At 42.4% G+C, this 21,724-nt stretch overlaps 1 protein-coding gene across 3 annotated transcripts; it reads left to right on the top strand.

The window, feature by feature from the left end:
• Window positions 1–107: 107 nt before the first annotated feature.
• LOC120032212 (ADP-ribosylation factor GTPase-activating protein 3-like) lies at window positions 108–21,468 on the top strand. Of its 3 annotated transcripts, XM_038978196.1 has the most exons (16): window positions 109–276; window positions 1,176–1,294; window positions 1,474–1,546; window positions 1,839–1,970; window positions 2,148–2,228; window positions 2,335–2,452; window positions 2,549–2,605; window positions 2,759–2,805; window positions 3,011–3,162; window positions 3,297–3,428; window positions 4,198–4,335; window positions 9,782–9,946; window positions 10,120–10,243; window positions 12,239–12,326; window positions 18,643–18,767; window positions 19,154–21,468. In XM_038978196.1, exons 1-16 carry the CDS (start codon window positions 208–210, stop codon window positions 19,169–19,171), a joined length of 1,638 nt encoding a protein of 545 aa, XP_038834124.1. In that variant the 5' UTR covers window positions 109–207; the 3' UTR covers window positions 19,172–21,468. The 3 variants fall into 3 exon arrangements, with proteins under 3 accessions (XP_038834122.1, XP_038834124.1, XP_038834123.1); XM_038978194.1 differs by having other exon boundaries at window positions 108–276; window positions 2,335–2,605; XM_038978195.1 differs by lacking the exon at window positions 109–276 and adding an exon at window positions 410–574 and having other exon boundaries at window positions 2,335–2,605.
• Window positions 21,469–21,724: the final 256 nt, after the last annotated feature.

The raw sequence follows: 21,724 nt of genomic DNA, 5'->3' as shown, positions 1-21,724 counted from the left end.
AGAAATGTAACTTTATTACCCAGACCTCCATGTTACAATAATGCCCACGTGTTACTGCTGACCAATCAGAGCACAGGCAAAAAATGTTATCGTTCTGACGGGTGCCTTTACCAATGACGAGGACGGAAGTATTTTTGATTCACAGGGAAACAAATTTGCTAAACGCTGCACTTTACCGATCAGGTGAAATTAACAACAGGTGGAAAGATGTCAGAGCCCAGCAAGCATGATATTGCTGCCATTTTCAAACGACTACGTTCCCTTTCTACGAATAAGGTGAGAGTTGATAAGCTTTCTGTCTTTAACGAGTAAGTAGCTAATGTTAGCTAACTTCAGAGGGGAAAAAATGACACGTCGCACTGTTTTGCTGGGCAGGGGTAGATGCGTCGTAACAAACGCACATGGAAAAGCTTTGAACCACGTATGCTCATTGCACATCCTCCTGACAAAATATGTTTTTGCAGTGTTGAAGAAAGAATTAGCATGAACAGTTTTAAATGGAACGATAGGATATCCCTGACAGTCACGTTCGAGCCAGCTGTCATGTGGCATGATGACGGTTGGAACAAAGATGGTACTTTAAGAAACTGGTTGGACAGTCCACTTCGTTAGCGTCAGCGTGTTTATTGTAAATTTATAGATGTCTGTTAAATGTTGACTCATGGACACCACAAAGATAAGACGTCACACAGACATAAACAGTACCTTTTGGCTCAAACTGTCGATTCCAGCTGTTTCCGTCTGCTGTTTAGGCATGGCTACATTGAACGCGACAATGTTGCAACCGCAAGCATCGAAAAACTGTTTTGGAAACATTGTTTCCACTAACGTTATATTGCAACATTTGTAACTAGCTGGTTTAGATCTACTGTTGGTAAATTTCGGCGTTCTCATAATGTGTGGACAAGTAGAGGCAATAAAATAAAGTTTATACTAGAAAAGAATAGGAAAATATAAAAAGAATATACAGTATGAGGTCAATATTTTGTACTTCAGACCTCCACGCTACTGGGTTGATTCATTATGTGTTAGTGTTTTGCTATCTATTTGGCATGCGCTCATATTAACTTGCTTATCAGTGTCCCCATAGACTTATCACTGCATGAAGGAGACAGCGAACACCTTGTCTGTATTCAAGTCTCATGTTTTCCAAAGTTGCTTCTTTTCTATTACAGGCGTGCTTTGACTGTTCGGCTAAGAATCCTAGTTGGGCCAGTATCACCTATGGAGTGTTTCTCTGTATAGACTGCTCAGGAACACACAGGTCATTAGGAGTGCACCTGTCATTCATCAGGTAAGGAACAATGAATGAAAAAACACATTTGTTGCCTACCCCATCCTGTTCTTTCAGATCTACACTAGGGGCTAGGGATTGTTTCTGGACAGGACCATTGGCTTCACACAACACACAGTTTGACACATTTATGGCCCGATGGAGTGTTCAGAATAAGAACTGTGTATTGTTTGTTTCAGGTCTACTGAGCTGGACTCTAACTGGTCCTGGTACCAGCTGCGATGCATGCAGGTGGGCGGCAATGCCAGCGCGGTGAGTAAAGCCAACCATGGTGGGCACTGACTGGTGGGCAGCCACGTCCCAACCTGCTGTGTTGTTGTTAAGCGCTGAGAGGGTGGTACTAGTAGTTATGTTTCTGACTGCATGAGTGGGCATTATCTCTAGAATGTATATACTGTATGTTGTCATGATGTCACAATAGGGCCCTGTATAATACCTGTACGATGTATGCAATATTATAATGTAATATTCTGATAACTATTAACAATACCTTTTTGTATTACAATGTGTAATTCAAACCATTGTTTTCCCCCGTGTCTCTCAGAATGCCTTCTTTGCCCAGCAAGGCTGCACGTCCAATGCCGCCAACACCAAGTACAACAGCCGAGCCGCTGCGCTCTACCGCGAGAAGATCAAGACCTCGGCCACACAGGCCACAAGGCGCTTCGGCACTGAGGTGCCACACACATCCATCCAGACATTCCACTGGGCAAAAATGGATTTAGTCAACATTGGTTACTTGTTATACTGTCTTTAACAACATAATCATGTCGCATCAACATGGCTGATTTAAAGGAGTGTATACTTAGGTCCTTATAGATGCCAAGGAATCCTCTGTTTTGTTTCCCTGCAGTTGTGGCTGGACAGCCAGGCCCCCCTCTCTCCAACATCTCCCGTCAATAAGGAGGAGGATTTCTTCAGTATGCACGCACAGGTGTGTGTGTGTGACTGTTAGTACTTATTTGTTTGAAATTGTAGAAGATTATGGATGTGTGCATGTTGTTTACATGGTCTTGTCCTTACCTTGCGTATTTTGGCAGGCATTCCCTGATGATCGTAGCTCCGCCCAGCCTAATATAACAAGCTCCGCCCAGATGAATCTAAGCCCCACCCCAGTAGAGGAACCCTCTACAAAAGAAACCGAGGGAGACAAAAACAGTACACCTCTACTTCAATATTTACACTTCAGAAACACACATACACTTGCATCTGTTTGTCCATGTCGTCTATGCCCTCAACTCTTTCTGTCTTCAGGTAATACAGAGGGTCCCAGTGTTGACGTGCTAAGTATGTCTCCTAAAGAAGCCTTAGGTAAGAGGACCAAGAGATTATGCCCTAGAGACTAAAGATACTCAACTAGAACCTTAAGCATTAGGAGTACGTAGAAATATCTGAGCCTGGAACAGTAGCTCTTAGCAGCTTCTATCAACTGTATTCTAATGCCCACTGTTCCTTCTCCCTTAGAGTCCTCCTCTCTTCTCAAGAAGAAACCAGCTGGGGCCAAGAAAACAGTATGTACTCTATGGTAGTGGATTAAGGAGGTAATGTTCCTTCCCTGTACCTATGTGTGTTGTGCTTATGAATAAGAGTGAATTTGGTGATGGTTGTGTGGGTGGGGGATTTAGTGTGACTGGACTGTGTACATCGCTCATGGATCTTGTGGGTCAGTAGATTAGTAGACGCGTATTCACGTCTGTGTCCTGTGTTTTGTCTCAGTTGGGCGCTAAGAAAGGTGGTCTTGGGGGTAAGAAGGTGAGCAAACAGAGTTTCTGTGACCTGGAGAAGAAAGCACAGGCGGTAGACAAACTCAATGAGAGAGATACAGCACCCACCACCAAGAACAGCCCCCAACCAGCAGAGGAATCCATGTGCGTCTCTCTCCAATTTAAATGGGCTTTATTGGCCTCTCGCTCTCTCATCCACATTATCTATTATTCTCTAATCTTCACTCTGCTTATCCATTTTTCTCTCTCCACCTCTTTCTCTCTCTTCCTCCCTCTAGTGGTGCCTCCATGAGACTGGCCTATAAGGATCTGGAGGCGCAGCAGAGGAGTAATACAGAGAAGATGAAGGGGATGGGGGAGAAGAAGAAGGAGCAGGCTGAGAGACTGGGCATGGGCTTTGGCAGCAGGAGGTGGGGGGCATTGAATTGATGGTGGTGATAAAAGGATTAGTTTATTTCTTAACACATTTTTTATAGATGTCCTATGTAGAATAGTTTAAAAGGGTACTTTACATTGCAGGGGATAAGTCACTCATCTTCTAAAACAGGGATTCGCTAACTTTTTGCTGTGCGATCCCATTTTGATATTAAAACATTTTGGCGACCCCACCATGTAAAAAATGTATGTAATCAACGGCCAATGTTTACTTTTTTAATTTGGGTTATGACAGTCTATTAGAAATGTCAGACAGTATTTCAATCTGACGACTATGGTTTGAAGTGACAAATGCATCAGAAAGGTATTGGGAAGTTCAGAAGATCATCAGGCAATAATGTTGTATGGTCTTCTGTGTAGAAAAGAACATCATTTATTGTTCTTTTTCTCCCAGTCTGATTTAGTGTATGGTCTTGTCCACTCGGTTCTAACGGCTAGTAAAGGGAAATTGTACGTGTTCCTGAGAGTTATCTTTCAGTGATGGGGTCATAGTATTTTGTAGCTTAAACGGTACTGATGTAAGTTAAAATTTTCTCTCGCAACCCGATTTTCAAATTTGCCGATTTTTCTCCCCCCCCCCCACCCCCCTGCACATTGGTCATGACCCCTAGTTTGGGAAACCCTGATCTAAAATAATTATATTTTTGTTGGGACTGAAACATGTTGTAACAATTGGAGATATTGTGGTAACAAATACTTTGATTATTTGACTCCATTGTCTCTCCCCCCTCTATCTCCCTCTAGTGGAGTGTCTCACTCTGTGCTGTCAGACATGCACACTATCCAGCAGGAGAGCCCAGTGGGGTCCAAGCAGCCCACTAAGAGCCGGAGGTACACAGAGAAGGAGGAAGAGGAGACTGACGAAGGCTCCTTTACATCCAGGTCACCACACTACCTACACACTCCGGCAACGTTCCAATACTTTAGCAATGGGTCATTCCTTCTTGGAAGTAATCACTGACATGGCTAGCCTGGTCTCAGATCTCTTTGTGTTGTCTTGTAATGGGAGTTGGAAAGACATCACAAAAAGATCTGGGAACGAAATCCATTCAAATTGAGCTCTCTGACTTCCGGCAATGGCGACGCTTTAACAATACTGTGTAGTGTCCTCGAAGCACCAGCATGGTTCAGAATGGAGATGGACAAGGGCATAACAGAAATCCAAGAGACACTTTCTGAACGCCTCAGCAAAATTGATGTGCTGGTCGATAGACTCCACGAAGACCAGAAAGTCACAATGGGATGAGTGACAAAGTTAGAAAAAGACTATGCTGACCACCAGGCTGCCATCCTGGACGTCCGCGAGGAAGTGGACCAAAAATACAAGAAATTGGACGACGCCATCTCTGAACTCGAAGAGAAATTTGATTATTGCGAAAATTTCCAAAGGCGCTCGAATTTGAGACTGCAAAGTTTCTCAGAGGCCATGAAGAGACGCGATCTCCTTTCTACAGGAATGGATTCCCAGAATTCTGGATTGACCCCCCCCCCCCCCCCCCCCCCCCCTCCTGCGCACCCACTGGAGATCGAGAGGGCCCATCGCACCCCACGGAGGCGGCTGCCTGGCCAGGTTGCACCCAGGGCATTTGTCATTACATTTCTACGGTACCAGGACACTGTTCGCATCCTCTCTGCTGCCCGAGCAAAGGGAGAGCTCAAGTACAGAGATGCCAGAATCATGATCTTTCTCCCACACTACACAAGAGGAGGATGGCTTTCTCCCCACTGAAGAGACTTCTGCGTCAGGCTGGCTTGGCATATGGCCTGCGCTACCCAGCGACTTTATGGATCGAAACCAAGAATGGTGAGCGCACATTTGACTGTGAAGATGGCTGAAACATACATGAGGAAAGAACTTCCTGACTTGTTCACGTCTACTACACCCCGAGGAACTGTCTTTTGAACTTGGATACAGTAGACCGTGAACTGTTAGCACATGAGGAAACAACAAAATTAATTATATGATCGACTGGCTGGCTGGTTGGCTAGGTGGCTAGCGTGATAATGACTGGCGAGGTAAAGTTGGATCATAGCTATTGTTGGCTGTGCTATTTAGCCAGCTTGCTAAGTATACAAGGGTGTAGCTATAGCTACTATACATCCACACTATGCCAGGTAGTTACATTTTTCTGTATACTTTTATTTTACGCAGAGAGGTCGGGTTTGGTTAAATAGTTATGTGGCTTTTGAATGGGTTTCAAGCCTAACTATGTTTATTACTTCAGGCGATTTTAGCTAGTATTACGTTTGCTGGCTTGTTTATTGTTAGATGTATGTTGGCTTTAGTGATACCGAGACAGGGATAAGCTACTCACTACTCAGTTGATATGTCTTAATCATTTCAGAAGGAATTTGCAATCCAAGATGTAATTTTCTGTGGTTTCCAAGAAAACGGCTGGTCTAAGATTGGGTTCTGCATAGCTGCCCTGTTAAAAGGCATAATTATATTATATATATACTATAATTATACTATAATTAATTATACTATACTATAATTAAATATATATATATATACACTGCTCCAAAAAATAAAGGGAACACTTAAACAACACAATGTAACTCCAAGTCAATCACACTTCTGTGAAATCAAACTGTCCACTTAGGAAGGAACACTGATTGACAATAAATTTCACATGCTGTTGTGCAAATGGAATAGACAAAAAGTGGAAATTATAGGCAATTAGCAAGACACCCCCCCAATAAAGGACTGGTTCTGCAGGTGGTGACCACAGACCACTTCTCAGTTCCTATGCTTCCTGGCTGATGTTTTGGTCACTTTTGAATGCTGGCGGTGCTTTCACTCTAGTGGTAGCATGAGACGGAGTCTACAACCCACACAAGTGGCTCAGGTAGTGCAGCTCATCCAGGATGGCACATCAATGCGAGCTGTGGCAAAAAGGTTTGCTGTGTCTGTCAGCGTAGTGTCCAGAGCATGGAGGCGCTACCAGGAGACAGGCCAGTACATCAGGAGACGTGGAGGAGGCCGTAGGAGGGCAACAACCCAGCAGCAGGACCGCTACCTCCGCCTTTGTGCAAGGAGGGGCACTGCCAGAGCCCTGCAAAATGACCTCCAGCAGGCCACAAATGTGCATGTGTCAGCATATGGTCTCACAAGGGGTCTTAGGATCTCATCTCGGTACCTAATGGCAGTCAGGCTACCTCTGGCGAGCACATGGAGGGCTGTGCGGCCCCACAAAGAAATGCCACCCCACACCATGACTGACCCACCGCCAAACCGGTCATGCTGGAGGATGTTGCAGGCAGCAGAACGTTCTCCACGGCGTCTCCAGACTCTGTCACGTCTGTCACATGTGCTCATGTGCTCAGTGTGAACCTGCTTTCATCTGTGAAGAGCACAGGGCGCCAGTGGCGAATTTGCCAATCTTGGTGTTCTCTGGCAAATGCCAAACGTCCTGCACGGTGTTGGGCTGTAAGCACAACCCCCACCTGTGGACGTCGGGCCCTCATACCACCCTCATGGAGTCTGTTTCTGACCGTTTGAGCAGACACATGCACATTTGTGGCCTGCTGGAGGTCATTTTGCAGGGCTCTGGCAGTGCTCCTCCTTGCACAAAGGCGGAGGTAGCGGTCCTGCTGCTGGGTTGTTGCCCTCCTACGGCCTCCTCCACGTCTCCTGATGTACTGGCCTGTCTCCTGGTAGCGCCTCCATGCTCTGGACACTACGCTGACAGACACAGCAAACCTTCTTGCCACAGCTCGCATTGATGTGCCATCCTGGATGAGCTGCACTACCTGAGCCACTTGTGTGGGTTGTAGACTCCGTCTCATGCTACCACTAGAGTGAAAGCACCGCCAGCATTCAAAAGTGACCAAAACATCAGCCAGGAAGCATAGGAACTGAGAAGTGGTCTGTGGTCACCACCTGCAGAACCACTCCTTTATTGGGGGTGTCTTGCTAATTGCTAATAATTTCCACCTTTTGTCTATTCCATTTGCACAACAGCATGTGAAATTGATTGTCAATCAGTGTTGCTTCCTAAGTGGACAGTTTGATTTCACAGAAGTGTGATTGACTTGGAGTTACATTGTGTTGTTTAAGTGTTCCCTTTATTTTTTTGAGCAGTGTGTGTATATATATATATATATATATACACACACACATAAAGCTATCAGCTAGCTGGCAATTAGGCGGCCAGCCAGTGAGTAGCTTATCCCTGTCTTTTATTTATATATATAAATCCTCCCAGTTCTCTCATGTGGCACAAGACAGGGTTGTCCCGCTAGTCCTCTCCTTTTTTTCTTTGGCTATAGAGCCACTGGCAGAAGCTTTTACATCTCATCCATCCATCCATGGTGTTCGTATAGGTGGGCGTGAACATCTGGTCTCGCTATATGCCGATGACATTTTGCTTTACCTCACTAAACCAGCAATTTTACTCCGAGCATTAGTTGACATCCTGAAAGAATATCTGACTTTTTCAGGATATAAAATAATACTATCGAAGAGTATAATTATGCCTTTTAACAGGGCAGCTATGCAGAACCCAATCTTAGACCAGCCGTTTTCTTGGAAACCACAGAAAATTACATCTTGGATTGCAAATTCCTTCTGAAATGATTAAGACATCAACTGAACTATACTCCACTTCTCAAAAAGGTTGGGGAAGAATTGGATAGATGGCGGGATTTACCAATTTCTCTTATTGGGCAGGTCAATTGTGTAAAGATGAATATATTACCAAAATTCTTGTACCTTTTTCAAACCTTGCCCTTTCCTATTCCCAAAGCTTTTTTCAAACAACTTACTTAATAGGAAGGTTTCTTCATTTCTGTGGAAATGGAACCCCCCCCCCCCCCCCCCCCCCCCCCCAGAGTTAAACTCACAACTTTATACAAACCATACTCAGAAGGACTAACTCTACCTGACTTCCAGTTGTATTACTGGGCATCTCAGTTAAAGGCTGTGTGGGTATGGCAAGATACAAGTTCACCCTCTTGGAAACAGGCGTGTCTGACCCCTGCTACATTGGCATCTATACCTTATATTAGCCCACCTAAAGCTTTGCTAGGTCTCATAAACAACACTTTCATTAAAAACACTTTAAATATATGGATTGAAGTCTGTAATCAAACAGAAGGGCTTAGATCTATATATGAACAAATACCTTTTTATAATAACCCCATCTTACCCAAAGCCCTGAGATGGTATTACATTTTCTTGGTTCAACAAAGGAATGAAAACATTTGCTAATCTCTATAGAGAAGGTACTCTATAGACTACTATCCTTTCAACAACTGGCATCTCATTTTCAGTTACCTCAAACTCATTTCTTCAAGTACCTACAGGTTAGGCATTACATTGCCACTCAGCAGGGAGGTAGGATTCAGCCCATGAGTAAACCTATAACTGATACACTGTGGCTGGGGAGGAAAGGGGTAAAAGGCTTCATTTCCAACATGTACTCTGGTCTTCAAGCTCTGTTGGGGAACGATGAACCTCTGAAAGCTTGCATAAAGTGGCATGATGACCTTGGTCTCATTGTTGAGGATGAGAAATGGGGAAAGCTCTTTTTAGATGCTCAGCGTCTTTCATTTAACACAAGGCACAAGTTGATGCAATTCAATATTTTACATAGGGTCTACTTTACACCAGAGAGACTGTATAAGATCAATTCCAAATTTTGCACTTATGCATATGTTTTTGTTCTGCCCTGAACTAAGCATTTATTGGAAAGACATTATTCAGATCTTATCACAGGTCACTAATATGATGGTACCACTAGATCCTTCCCTTATACTTCTTGGAGATGATTCTGTTCTACCAGTTAATATTTCTAGCAAAACCAGATTCATTAAATTGTCAGTCATTGCAGCCAATAAATGCACAGCTTTTATATGGAAGAGTGACAAGCAAGCAGACGTGGCTAAAAGAACTATCTTCCTATATTCCATCTGAAAAAATAACATACAATTTATGTAATAAACCCTTTGAATTTACTGATGTCTGGGGGGACTTTCAGAAGTTTCTAGAGACGTCACTTTAGCTGCCTCATTACTACTATCTTCATTAATGTTTTTGTGTTAATTATATTCTAGCATGGAATGTGAAGGTCATTCGGTTTCTTTTTTTGTTGATAATCAGTGAAGCTAATACCGGTAGAGGGGAGGGAGGGGGGTGTTCCTGTGTTGGGGAGGGAAGGGTTTTGCACGATGTGCCCCCATGTTGCATGGTGTTTTGTGTAGGTGGAAGGAATAACGGGGCATTATTTGTGTCACATTTTGATTGTTAAATAAAAAATAAAAATAAAAGACAATATATTGTACAAAAAAAGTAATTGAGCTCTCTATTCCATATGAAACCCATCAGGATGTCAATGACCAGTTCAATGACCAAGTTTGATGACCCGACAGAATCCTCTGACAAGTTCTTCTCCAATTGGAGCGAGACGGGGGAGTCTGGCTGGAGGAAAGAGAGCAGGAAGCCAGAGCCAGACTTCTACCTGAGCACCAAGAGTTCCTCACAGGACGACAGGTACTATATGACTGTTTGATTTCCAGGGATGAAAATACAGAGATGCATGTGAAAAAGTAAAATTTTATTTTGCCCGTATAAGTCCCCTGAGCCACTTTCTTTTTTAAATTCTCTATTTTAAGGTTCTCACTGCAGTTGTCACTGAATGCACCCTCCCTCTCTCTCACACACAGGACCGCAGCCCGGCGGAAAGCAGACCCAGTCCCTGTCTCAGACTCAGGCGACGCCCGCAAGAAGTTTGGGGATGTCAAGGCCATCTCCTCTGACATGTACTTTGGCAAGCAGGATGACTCTGAGGTAGGCACACTGTCACAGGACACACACGTACAGTACCAGTCAAAAGTTTGGACACATCTACTCATTCCAGGGTTTTTCTTTATTTTTCCTATTTTCTACATTGTAGAATAATAGTGAAGACATCAAAACTATGAAATAACACATATGGAATCATGTAGTAACCACAAAGTGTTAAAAAATATATATATATATTTGAGGTTCTTCAAGGTAGCCACCCTTTGCCTTGATGACAGCTTTGCACATGCTTGGCATTCTCTCAACCAGCTTCATGAGGTAGTCACCTGGAATGCATTTCAATTAACAGGTGTGCCTTGTTAAAAGTTAATTTGTAGAATTTCTTTCTGTCTTAATGCGTTTGAGCCAGTCAGTTGTTGTGACAAGGTAGTGCTGGTATACAGAAGATAGCCCTATTTGTTAAAAGACCAAGTCCATATTATGACAAGAACAGCTCAAATAAGTAAAGAGAAACGACAGTCCATTACTTTAAGACATGAAGGTCAGTCAATGTGGAAAATTTAAAGAACTTTGAAAGTAGCTTCAAGTGCAGTTGCAAAAACCATCAAGTGTTATGATGAAACTGGTTCTCATGAGGACCACCATAGGAAAGGAATACCCAGTTTCCTCTGCTGCAGAGGATAGGTTTATAAGAGTTGCAGCCCAAGATTGCAGCCCAAATAAATGCTTCACAGAGTTCAAGTAACACACACATCTCAACGTCAAGTGTTCAGGCCTTCATGGTCGAATTGCTGCAAAGAAACCACTACTAAAGGACTCTAATAAGAATTAGAGACTTGCTTGGGCCAAGAAACACGAGCAATGGACATTCGACAAGTGGAAATCTGTCCTTTTGGTCTGAGTCCAAATTTGAGATTTTTGGTTCCAACCGCCGTGTCTTTGTGACGCAAAGTAGGTGAACGGATGATCTCCGCATGTGTGGTTCCCACCGTGATGCATGGAGGTGTGATATTGTGGTGGTGTTTTGCTGGTGACACGGTCTGTGATTTTATTTAGAATTTAAGGTACACTTAACCGGCATGGCTACCACAGCATTCTGCAGCGATACGCCATCCCATCTGGTTTGCGCTTGGTGGGACTGTCATTTGTTTTTCTAATCAGCACACCTCCAGGCTGTCTAAGGGCTATTTGACCGAGGAGAGTGATGGCGTGCTGCATCAGATTACCTGGCCTCCACAATCACCCGAGCTCAACCCAATTGAGATGGTTCGGGATGAGTTTGACTGCAGAGTGAAGGAAAAGCAGCCAACAAGTGCTCAGCATATGTGGGAACTCCTTCAAGACTGTTGGAAAAGCATTCCAGTTGAAGCTGGTTGAAAGAATGCCAAGCCTGTGTAAAGCTGTCATCAAGGCAAAGGGTGGCTACTTTGAAGAATCTCAAATCTAAAGTATCTTTTGATTTGTGTAACACTTTTTTCGTTACTACATTATTTCTTAGTTTTGGTGTCTTCATTTTCTACATTGTAGAATAATAGTGACTAGAAACAAAGAAAAACCCTAGAATGAGTAGGTGTTCTAAAACTATTGACCAGTAGTGAATATATAAAAAAATTGATTCGTAATGACAAATTATTTGAGTCTCAAATTACGTTGTACCTAAGTACTGATGTTACTACCTTTTTGATCTAATTGACTGCCAGTATCAAATGTCTGCCAGTGTTGACTGTTCTGGTTAAAGTTTTACGCTAGGCTGTGACGTCCTACAAGCCTCTCAGGCTGGTGTTTACAGTTCATTTGGTGCTGTGGAATTCATATGTTTTTCTCAGAGAAGGCTGTTAGACATATTTTCTCTGCTTCTGTTCTGGCTGTGTTTCCCTGTTGCAACATTGCTTTTTTTATTGATTATTATCTACAACTGCTGTCCTTTATTTATCCACCTGAAAATCCCTGTTACAGTAATACCCCTATGTGTAGTGTGTTCATTGTTTAGTATCAAGTATGTCATTTGAAGTATAAAGTATTAATGTGGTTTCCATGCAGTATGAGGCGAAGACTCGCCTGGAGAGGTTCTCTGGAAGCAACTCCATCAGCTCAGCTGACCTGTTTGATGACCCAAAGAAACAGATGGGTAGGGAAGCCAACAAGTGTATACTTAACCATTCATAGAGCGCATTCGGGAAACTATTCAGACTCCTTGTCTTTTTCTACATTTTATTACATTACAGCCTTATTCTAAAATGGATTCAATAGTTTTTTCCCCTCATCAATCTACGCACAATACCCCATAATGACAAAGCAAAAACAGGTTTTTATAAATTTTTGTAAATTGTATTAATCTAAAAATTGAAATCACATTTACATAAGTATTCAGACCCTTTATTCAGTATTTTGTTGACGTACCTTTGGCAGCGACTCCAGCCTCAAGTCTTCTTGGGTATGACACTACAAGCTTGGCAGACCTGTATTTGGGGAGTTTTTCCCATTCTTCTTTGCAGATCCTCTCAAGCTCTGTCAGGTTGGACGAGGAGTGTCACTGCACAGCTTTTTCAAGTGTCTCCAGAGATGTTCGATTGGGTTCAAGTCCGGGCTCTGGCTGGGCCACTCAAGAACGTTCAGAGACTTGTCCCAAAGCCACTCCTGTTGTCTTGGCTGTGTGCTTAGGTTCATTATCCTGTTGGAAGGTGAACCTTCGCCCCAGTCTGAGGTCCTGAGCACTCTGGAGCAGGTTTCCATCTGTACTTTGCGCCATTCATCTTTGCCTCATCCTGACTTGTCTCCCAGGCCCTGCCGCTGAAAAACATCACCACAGCATGATGCTGCAACCACCATGCTTCACCTTAGGGATGGTGCCAGCTTTCCTCCAGATGTGACGGTTGGCATTCAGCCCAAAGAGTTCAATCTTGGTTTCATCAGACCAGAGAATCTTGTTTCTCATGGTCTGAGAGTCCTTTAGGTGCCTTTTGTCAAACTCCAAGCAGGCTGTCATGTACTTTTTTTTACTGAGGAGTGGCTTCCGTCTGGCCACTCTACCATAAAGGCCTGATTGGTGTAGTGCTGCAGAGATGGTTGTTCTTCTGGAAGGTTCTCCCATCTCCACAGAGGAACTCTGTATATCTGTTAGAGTGAACATCGGAAGAGTCTTGGTGGTTCTAAAATTCTTCCATTATTAAGAATGATGGAGGCTACTGTGTTCTTGGACCTTAAATGCTGCAGAAATGGTTTGTACCCTTTCCCAGATCTGTGCCTCAACACAATCCTGTCTTGGAGCTTTACGGCAATTCCTTCGACCTCATGACTTGGATTTTGCTGTGACATTAACTGTCAACTATGGGACCTTACATACGTGTGTATGGATATTGACAGTGCATGTCAGAGCAAAAACCAAGTCATGAGGTCGAAGGAATTGCCGTCCTCAATTGGCAGCTTGATTAAATGGTACTCGGAAAATACCAGTCTCAAGGTCAACAATGAAGAGGCGACTCCGGGATGCTGGCCTTCTAGGCAGAGTTCCTCTGTCCAGTGTCTGTTCTTTTGCCCATCCTAATCTCCTTTTTATTGGCCAGTCTGAGATATGGCTTTTTCTTTGCAACTCTGCCTAGAAGGCCAGCATCCTGGAGTCGCCTCTTTACTGTTGACATTGAGACCGGTGTTTTTGTGGGTACTATTCAATGAAGCTGTCCGTTGATGACTTGTGAGGCGTCTGTTTCTCAAACTAGACACTCTAATGTACTTGTCCTCTTGCTCAGTTGTGCACCGGGGCCTTCCACTCTTTCTATTCTGGTTAGAGCCAGTTTGCGCTTTTCTGTGAAGGGAGTAGTACACAGTGTTGTATGATATCTTCAGTTTCTTGGCAATTTCTCGCATGGAATAGCCTTCAATTCTCAGAACAAGAATAGACTGATGAGTTTCAGAAGAAAGTTCTTTGTTTCTGGCCATTTTGAGCCTGTAATCGAATCCACACATCCTGATGCTCCTGATACTCAACTAGTCTAAAGAAGACCAGTTTTATTGCTTTTTTAATTAGCACAACAGTTTTCAGCTGTGCTACCATAATTGCAAAAGGGTTTTCTAATGATCAATTAGCCTTTCAAAATGATAAACTACGATTAGCTAACACAACATGCCATTGGATCACAGGAGTGATGGTTGATGATAATGGGCCTCTGTACGTCTATGTAGATATTCCATAAAAGATCTGCCGTTTCCAGCTACAATAGTCATTTACAACATTAACAATGTCTACACTGTATTTCTGATAAATTTGATATTTTAATGGACACAATTTGCTTTTCTTTCAAAAACGAGGGAATTTCTAAGTGACCCCATACTTTTGAAAGGTAGTGTATACAGTTGAAGTCGGAAGTTTACATACACCTTAGCCAAATACATTTAAACTCAGTTTTTCACAATTCCTGACATTTAATCAGAGTAAAAATACCCTGTCTTAGGTCAGTTAGATCACCACTTTATTTTAATAATGTGAAATGTCAGAATAATAGTACAGTGATTTATTTCAGATTTTATTTTTTTCATCACATTCCCAATGGGTCAGAAGTTCACATACACTCAATTAGTATTTGGTAGCATTGCCTTTCAATTGTTTAACTTGGGTCAAACGTTTTGGGTAGACTTCCACAAGCTTCCCACAATAAGTTGGGTGAATTTTGGCCCAATCCTCCTGACAGAGCTGGTGTAACTGAGTCAGGTTTGTAGGCCTCCTTGCTACACACGCTTTTTCAGTTCTGCCCACACATTTTCTATAGGATTGAGGTCAGGGCTTTGATGGCCACTCCAATACCTTGACTTTGTTGTCCTTAAGCCATTTTGCCACAACTTTGGAAGTATGCTTTGGGTCATTATCCATTTGGAAGACCCATTTACGACCAAGCTTTAACTTCCTGACTGATGTCTTGATGTTGCTTCAATATATCCACATAATTTTCCATCCTCATGATGCCATTTATTTTGTGAAGTGCACCAGTCCCTCCTGCAGCAAAGCACCCCCACAACATGATGCTGCTACCCCCCTGCTTCACGGTTGGGATGGTGTTCTTCGGCTTGCAAGCCTCCCCCTTTTTCCTCCAAACATAACAATGGTCATTATGGCCAAACAGTTCTATTTTTGTTTCATCAGACCAGAGGACATTTCTCCAAAAAGTACGATCTTTGTCCCCATGTGCAGTTGTAAACCGTAGTCTGGCTTTTTTATGGTGGTTTTGCTGAGCAGTGGCTTCTTCCTTGCTGAGCGGCCTTTCAGGTTATGTCGATATAGGACTTGTTTTACTGTGGATATCGATACTTTTGTACCTGTTTCCTCCAGCATCTTCACACGGTCCTTTGCTGCTGTTCTGGGATTGATTTGCACTTTTCGCACCAAAGTACGTTCATCTCTACGAGACAGAACGTGTCTCCTTCCTAAGCGATATGACTGGTGCGTGTTCCCATGGTGTGTATACTGGCGTACTATTGTTTGTACAGATGAACGTGGAACCTTCAGGCGTTTGGAAATTGCTCCCAAGGATGAACCAGACTTGTGGAGGTCTACAATTTATTTTCTGAGGTCTGTGCTGATTTCTTTTGATTTTCCCATGATGTCAAGCAAAGAGGCACTGAGTTTGAAGGTAGGCCTTGAAATGCATCCACAGGTACACCTCCAATTGACTCAAATGATGTCAATTAGCCTATCAGAAGCTTCTAAAGCCATGACATCATTTTCTGGAATTTTCCAAGCTGTTTTAAAGGCACAGTCAACTTAGTGTATGTAAACTTCTGACCCACTGGAATTGAGATACAATGGGTTATAAGTGAAATAATCTGTCTGTAAACAATTGTTGGAATAATTACTTGTCATGCACAAAGTAGATATCCTAACCAACTTGACAAAACTATAGTTTGTTAACAAGAAATTTGTGCAGTGGTTAAAAAACTAGTTTTAATGACTCCAACCTAACATGGAACCCAAACCGGCTGCGAGCGTACGCCATTGTGCATAAATGTATTTTGTCCCCCCACACCAAACGCGATCACGACACAGGTTAAAATATCAAAACAAACTGAACCAATTATATTCATTTGGGGACAGGTCGAAAAGCATTAAACCTTTATGGCTAGTTAGCTTGCACTTGCTAGCTAATTTGTCCTATTTAGCTAGCTTGCTGTTGCTAGCTAATTTGTCCTGGGGATATAAACATTGAGTTATTTTACCTGAAATGCACAATGTCCTCTACTCCACCAATTAATCCACATAAAACGGTCAACCGAATCGTTTCTAGTCATCTCTCTTCCTTCCAGGCTTTTTCGTCTCTTGACTTTATATTGCGATTGGCAACTTTCATAAATTAGGTGCATTACCGCCACTGACCTCGTTCTCTTTCAGTCACCCACGTGGGTATAACCAATAAACCAATGAGGAGATGGGAGAGGCAGGACTTGCAGTGCGATCTGCGTCAGAAATAGAACTGATTTCTATTTTAGCCCTTGGTGTCGCAGATGCGAGCAGTGTGGGTGCAATAATTGAATAATAGATTTCTACATTTATTTTGCAATGCTCGCGCACGTGACGTGAGCGGTGTGGTCAGCCTGTAAGTGTATGTAAACTTCCGACTTCAACTGTATGTATGTCTTTGGGTGTGCAGTTGAACAAAACAAAATCTTAGCTAATTCCACAAAGAAATCCTAAAATGTCCCTGACAATGTTATTGGTACCTTCTAGAAGTAGTTAGAAATAATTAGATTTCAAGTAGGTGATTCTCAATTACTTCGGAATTGAATTCACCTGTGGTGAGTTAAAGATGCCGGCAGTATAAAAACCATGTATTCAACCAGTTTGAATAGAGAAAAGGACTCGTTCTCCTATTTTGTGTCACTGTGTGTACCGCAATGAGCGTGAACAAAAAGAAAACCAGTGAGTTATCAGAGGTCAGACACAAGATGGTTGTCCATGCTTGGCTATCTCAAGGATACATATCCATCTCCAGAGATGTTGATGTTCCTGTTTCCACCGTACGTAATGTTATCAAGAAGTTTAAGGCCCATGCCACTGTAGCCAACCTCACTGGACGTGGCCGCAAGAGAACTTGATGGAAGAATGCAGTGAAGGATTGTTTGAATGGTGGAGAAGGACCTCTGTCAACTGCAGATTCAAGCTGACCTTCAGACACAAGGTACGACAGTTTCAACTCGCACCATCCTTCGCTAACTCAATGAAAGGGGGTTATATGGTAGGCGACCCAGGAGGACCCCACTGCTGATAGAAAGACCTGAACATGCCAAAATCCTTCTCGGAGAATGTCCTGTGGACAGATAAGACCAAATTAGAGCTTTTTGGTAAAGCACAACTTCTATGTTTACAGAAAACAAAATGAAGCTTTCAAAGAAAAGAACACCTTCCCTACAGTCCAACATGGAGGAGGTTCAGTGACGTTTTGGGGTTGCTTTGCTGCCTCTGGCACTGGGTGCCTTGAACGTGTGCATGGCATCATGAAATCAGGTGAATACCGAGGTATTTTGGAGCGCGATGTCAGACCCAGTGTCAGAAAGCTGGGTCTCCGTTGAAGAGCATGAGTCTTCCAGCAGGACATTGACCCCAAACACACTTCAAAAAGCACCCAGGAATGGTCCAAGACAAAACGCTGGACTGTTCTGAAGTGGCCAGCAGTGAGTCCAGATCTACATCCCATTAACTTGTGGAGAGATCTGAAAACAGCAGTTAGAAGAAGGCAGTTATTTTGACCAAAGGCTGTGCTACCAAATATTAAGTCTATGGTGTCAATGTCACTTATTACATTTAAATGGATATTAAGTTCTGAATCAAAAACAAATGTTCTATAATATTAACAGTGAAATAAAGAATTGTGGAGACCAAATACTTTTCCGTTTCTTGACTTACTTGAAGAAAGTGCAAGGGTGCCAATCTTTTTTACCACGACTGTAGACAGGTGTGCCTTTCCAAATCATGGCCAATCAAGGATGATCAATAAAAACAACAGGATGCACCTGAGCTCAATTTCCTGTCTCCATAGTCTGAATAGTTATTTAAATCAGGAATTTCTGTTATTTAAAAAATATTTGCAAACATTTTGAAAAACCTGTAGATTGAGGATTTAAAAAAAATCTATTTTAGTATAAGGCTGTAACGTAACAAAATGTGGAAAAAGTCAAGGTGTCTGAATAGTTTGAGTGCACTGCATATCACACTTTCAAGTATACAATTTAACCATTTCATATCACTAAATCAAGTGAACACCATGGCCCATATTCACAAAGCATCTGAGTAGGCTCAGTTTTGCCTTTCAGATCATATTGAATTAGATGGGGGATCTGATCCTAGATCAGCACTGCATGTGTACACCCCCACAATTTAAACATCAGAAGAAGGATCATTCTAAAGCAACTGCCACTGATGTTACTAACCATCTCTCTCTCTCTCTCCGGTCCCCATGTAGCCAGCTCATATCGTCTGACCAACATGCTGCCCAGTGCTCCAGACATGTCCCAGCTGAAGCTGGGGGTCCGCTCTGCGGCCGGGAGGCTGTCCGTCATGGCCAGCGGAGTAGTCACGTCCCTTCAGGTTTGTGGTTCAGATGGCCCTGTTGGTTGGAGCTTGGTGCTAGCAGCAGATTGACTCCCACATGGGCCACATACTGAAGTGAATGTGTTATGGTGACTGTAAGCCGTAAGGCAATTTCAACACAATAAGAACTTGCCCTTTTTATATCATTATTCCAATTGGAAATCCAGTTTCTTGATTTAATTACTATGTAAGTGCACAGTAACAACGATATCAGTGACTATTTGGTCAAAGGCATGCTAGATACAACATACTAGTTACCAAAGTACATTGTGTATAAGGGCAACTTTATTTAAAGGTTACCTAATTATGCAGCGTCAACACTCAGACAACTGATACGGTGTAAGCAGTAGGTTCTTACGTGTTGTGTATCTTCTTTGTTTCAGGACCACTACAGTGCGTGAGTCCAGTGTGTGTTTACCGACTCCAATACCCAGGGGACCTAACAGGTTGTGTGTGTGTGTGTGTGGGTCATAACACAGGTACACACACACACACACACACACACACAACCTGTTAGGTCCCCTGGGTATTGGAGTCGGTAAACATCCTTACGAGCGATGGACAAGTTCAGCCGTGCAGGAGAGGGAGCGAGATGGACGGAGAGAGAGAATTAGCGACATTGTGTAGGCCAGAACATAGGCTGTAGCTATATGTGTGTGTAAATAGCAGCTATTTGAATAAAGGACGTATTATCTACATTGGAGTTATGTCGAACCAACATCCTCTATGAGGTAGATGTATGAAGAACACTTATTTCCGCAGCTTATTATTTAATCTGTCCAGGCCTTTAGTTTTGATATTTACATCAATGGTATTCAAAATACATTTTTGTTATCATCCATTATGGTTCGAATTGAGGGTGACTTAGGTTTTGGGTTCCTTTTCAACTGTGCAATTGTTATTGAATCATATGTCATCTTGGTCACCTTGGTTTTTATGTAACTATTTGCAATGAAGACATCATCTGGTAGTGTGATAACATGTATTTTTCTACATGCAGTATGTAAATAATTTAGTTAATTAATCTGATGGGCATTGTTTTAATTACCTGCCAAATCCAGAGATGTTGCCATGTAGGATACTTGTCTTAAATTTTAGGGTGCCTTCAAACCAAAATGCCTGCGACGCATTGTGCGTGTGCCGATTCACTGAATGTGTGTTTGGAGGTATGGTGAAGTGGAGAACATTCGAGGTGGGATAAACATTGGTTGACAGACCTCTAGTCAGGATGGGGTGCAACAAAATGTCCCCATCTCATCTGTTGGACAGTGTAAATCTGCCATTTCATTCACTTCTATCCACCTGTACACTGCTCTCTGAAAAAAGGTGTCTGCTGTGCTTTTGAAGCATTGTTTGCATTGGTTTGAAAGTGCCCTTAGTCTTGGCAGAGTACTTATGTCTGTCACTTGACTGAAGGACCGAATACTCACCGTCATTTCTTTGTGTAATATATATATTTTGTGTATAGACACACTGGTAGGATACGGTCCTGTACAGTGTAGCGTGATCTGGTCTGCCTCTCAGCAGCCAAACATATTCTCCATATTACTATTGGCTATCAGTTCAGATGAATGAAGGGAGTAGTATCTTAATGTTCTGTCCCAGTACTCTCAAAGGCTGAGTTTAGACAGGCAGCACAATTCTCTTTTTTTTCTTCTCACTAATAGGTCTTTTGCCCAATCAAGTCAGCTTTTTAAAAAGATCTGATGTGAAAAGATCTGTGTAAAAAAAAATATATAATAATCAGAATTGGGCTACCTGTCTAAACGCAGGCAAATAACCAATTCTATTTTCTGTGACCACATTCCTCTGTGAGAGGAACACAGGACACCCATCCAATTATTTTACCCTTCTGTGGCTAAGAAGGAAAAGAGACAAGGAAAGGAACTAATGCAAAAGAAATGGGATGTGGCCCTCTGATCAATGACCCATTGGCTGCCCTCCCTAGGGCCTGACTCATTTCAACAACATTTGTACTATGTGTTAAGTGAAGGGTAACCTCTAACCCTTTGCTGAGCAGATTCATTGTAAATTACCTCTGTGAACTCTGTGTACCTTGCAGAGATTATCTAGGGTGTTTAGAGTATATTTTCACACTCTGGATATATGTGGGTTATATTTTGGGAGTTTATGCATAGTGTGGTTTTGTTATTTTGAGGGGATTGGCTAGAGGTCTAACTGGACGTTGCAAGAAGTATTTCTGGCTACCTAGTATCACCTACCGAACTCCCTGACCATTTTATGCATATTTTTCTCATTTTGATCCTTACTAATTCGAACTCTTGAGTTGAGATTTAACACTGAAGTGAAATATATTTAAGATGTAACGTTACCCATTTGAATCTGGATATTGTATAGTGTGTAATTCAGTAACCAACCAGGGCTTTTGTTCAATCTCTTTCTACTGTAATCCAAAGAACATGTGCACATGCCCTAAAAATGTAAATGATGGGAAGATCTAGTTTTTGGTTATTTGTATTAGAAACTGCAAGTAATTTTTTTTTGCTTGAATGTACATCTATAGAACAGCACCTGAAGCTTTGCATCAGTTTCTGAATTTCTTTGTTTACCAACAAATACATCTATGGACATGAGCTCTTTAGAGATCCATTCAATTTGTGTAATCAAGGTGTGTATCATTGTTAGCTGCTGTGTATAAGAAACTTTGCTTCAGAATTAAAAATATACTGCACTTGCATGTCCTCAGTGGCAGACTTACCATTAGGCAACTCAGGCAGTTGCCTGGGGCCCTCACATCATCAGGGGCCTTGTAAACTTGTCAGAATTGTGTTTAATAATACATAATTTATGTTATCTTGCCTTTCTGCTCGTGAGAAACCTCTGATGTGCGCAATTTAGCAGTCGTGACAAATTGAGCGTTTTCAGTTTTTATCCTGCGAATTTGGCTCTAGCTTTTGAACAGTTGGGGCTATAAGCTATTATTATAACCTGTG

The sequence above is a fragment of the Salvelinus namaycush genome, chromosome 38 (genome assembly GCF_016432855.1).
Source record: "Salvelinus namaycush isolate Seneca chromosome 38, SaNama_1.0, whole genome shotgun sequence".
NCBI classification, from domain to species: domain Eukaryota; kingdom Metazoa; phylum Chordata; class Actinopteri; order Salmoniformes; family Salmonidae; genus Salvelinus; species Salvelinus namaycush.
This window is presented reverse-complemented; position numbering and strand designations above follow the sequence as displayed.

Coding starts and splice junctions, on each gene's coding strand:
- LOC120032212 (XM_038978194.1), top strand. CDS start 208: ATGTCAGAGCCCAGCAAGCATGATATTGCTGCCATTTTCAAACGACTA. Junction 9,947..10,119: donor AGTTCCTCACAGGACGACAG/GTACTATATGAC, acceptor TCTCACACACAG/GACCGCAGCCCGGCGGAAAG. Junction 10,244..12,238: donor GCAAGCAGGATGACTCTGAG/GTAGGCACACTG, acceptor GTTTCCATGCAG/TATGAGGCGAAGACTCGCCT.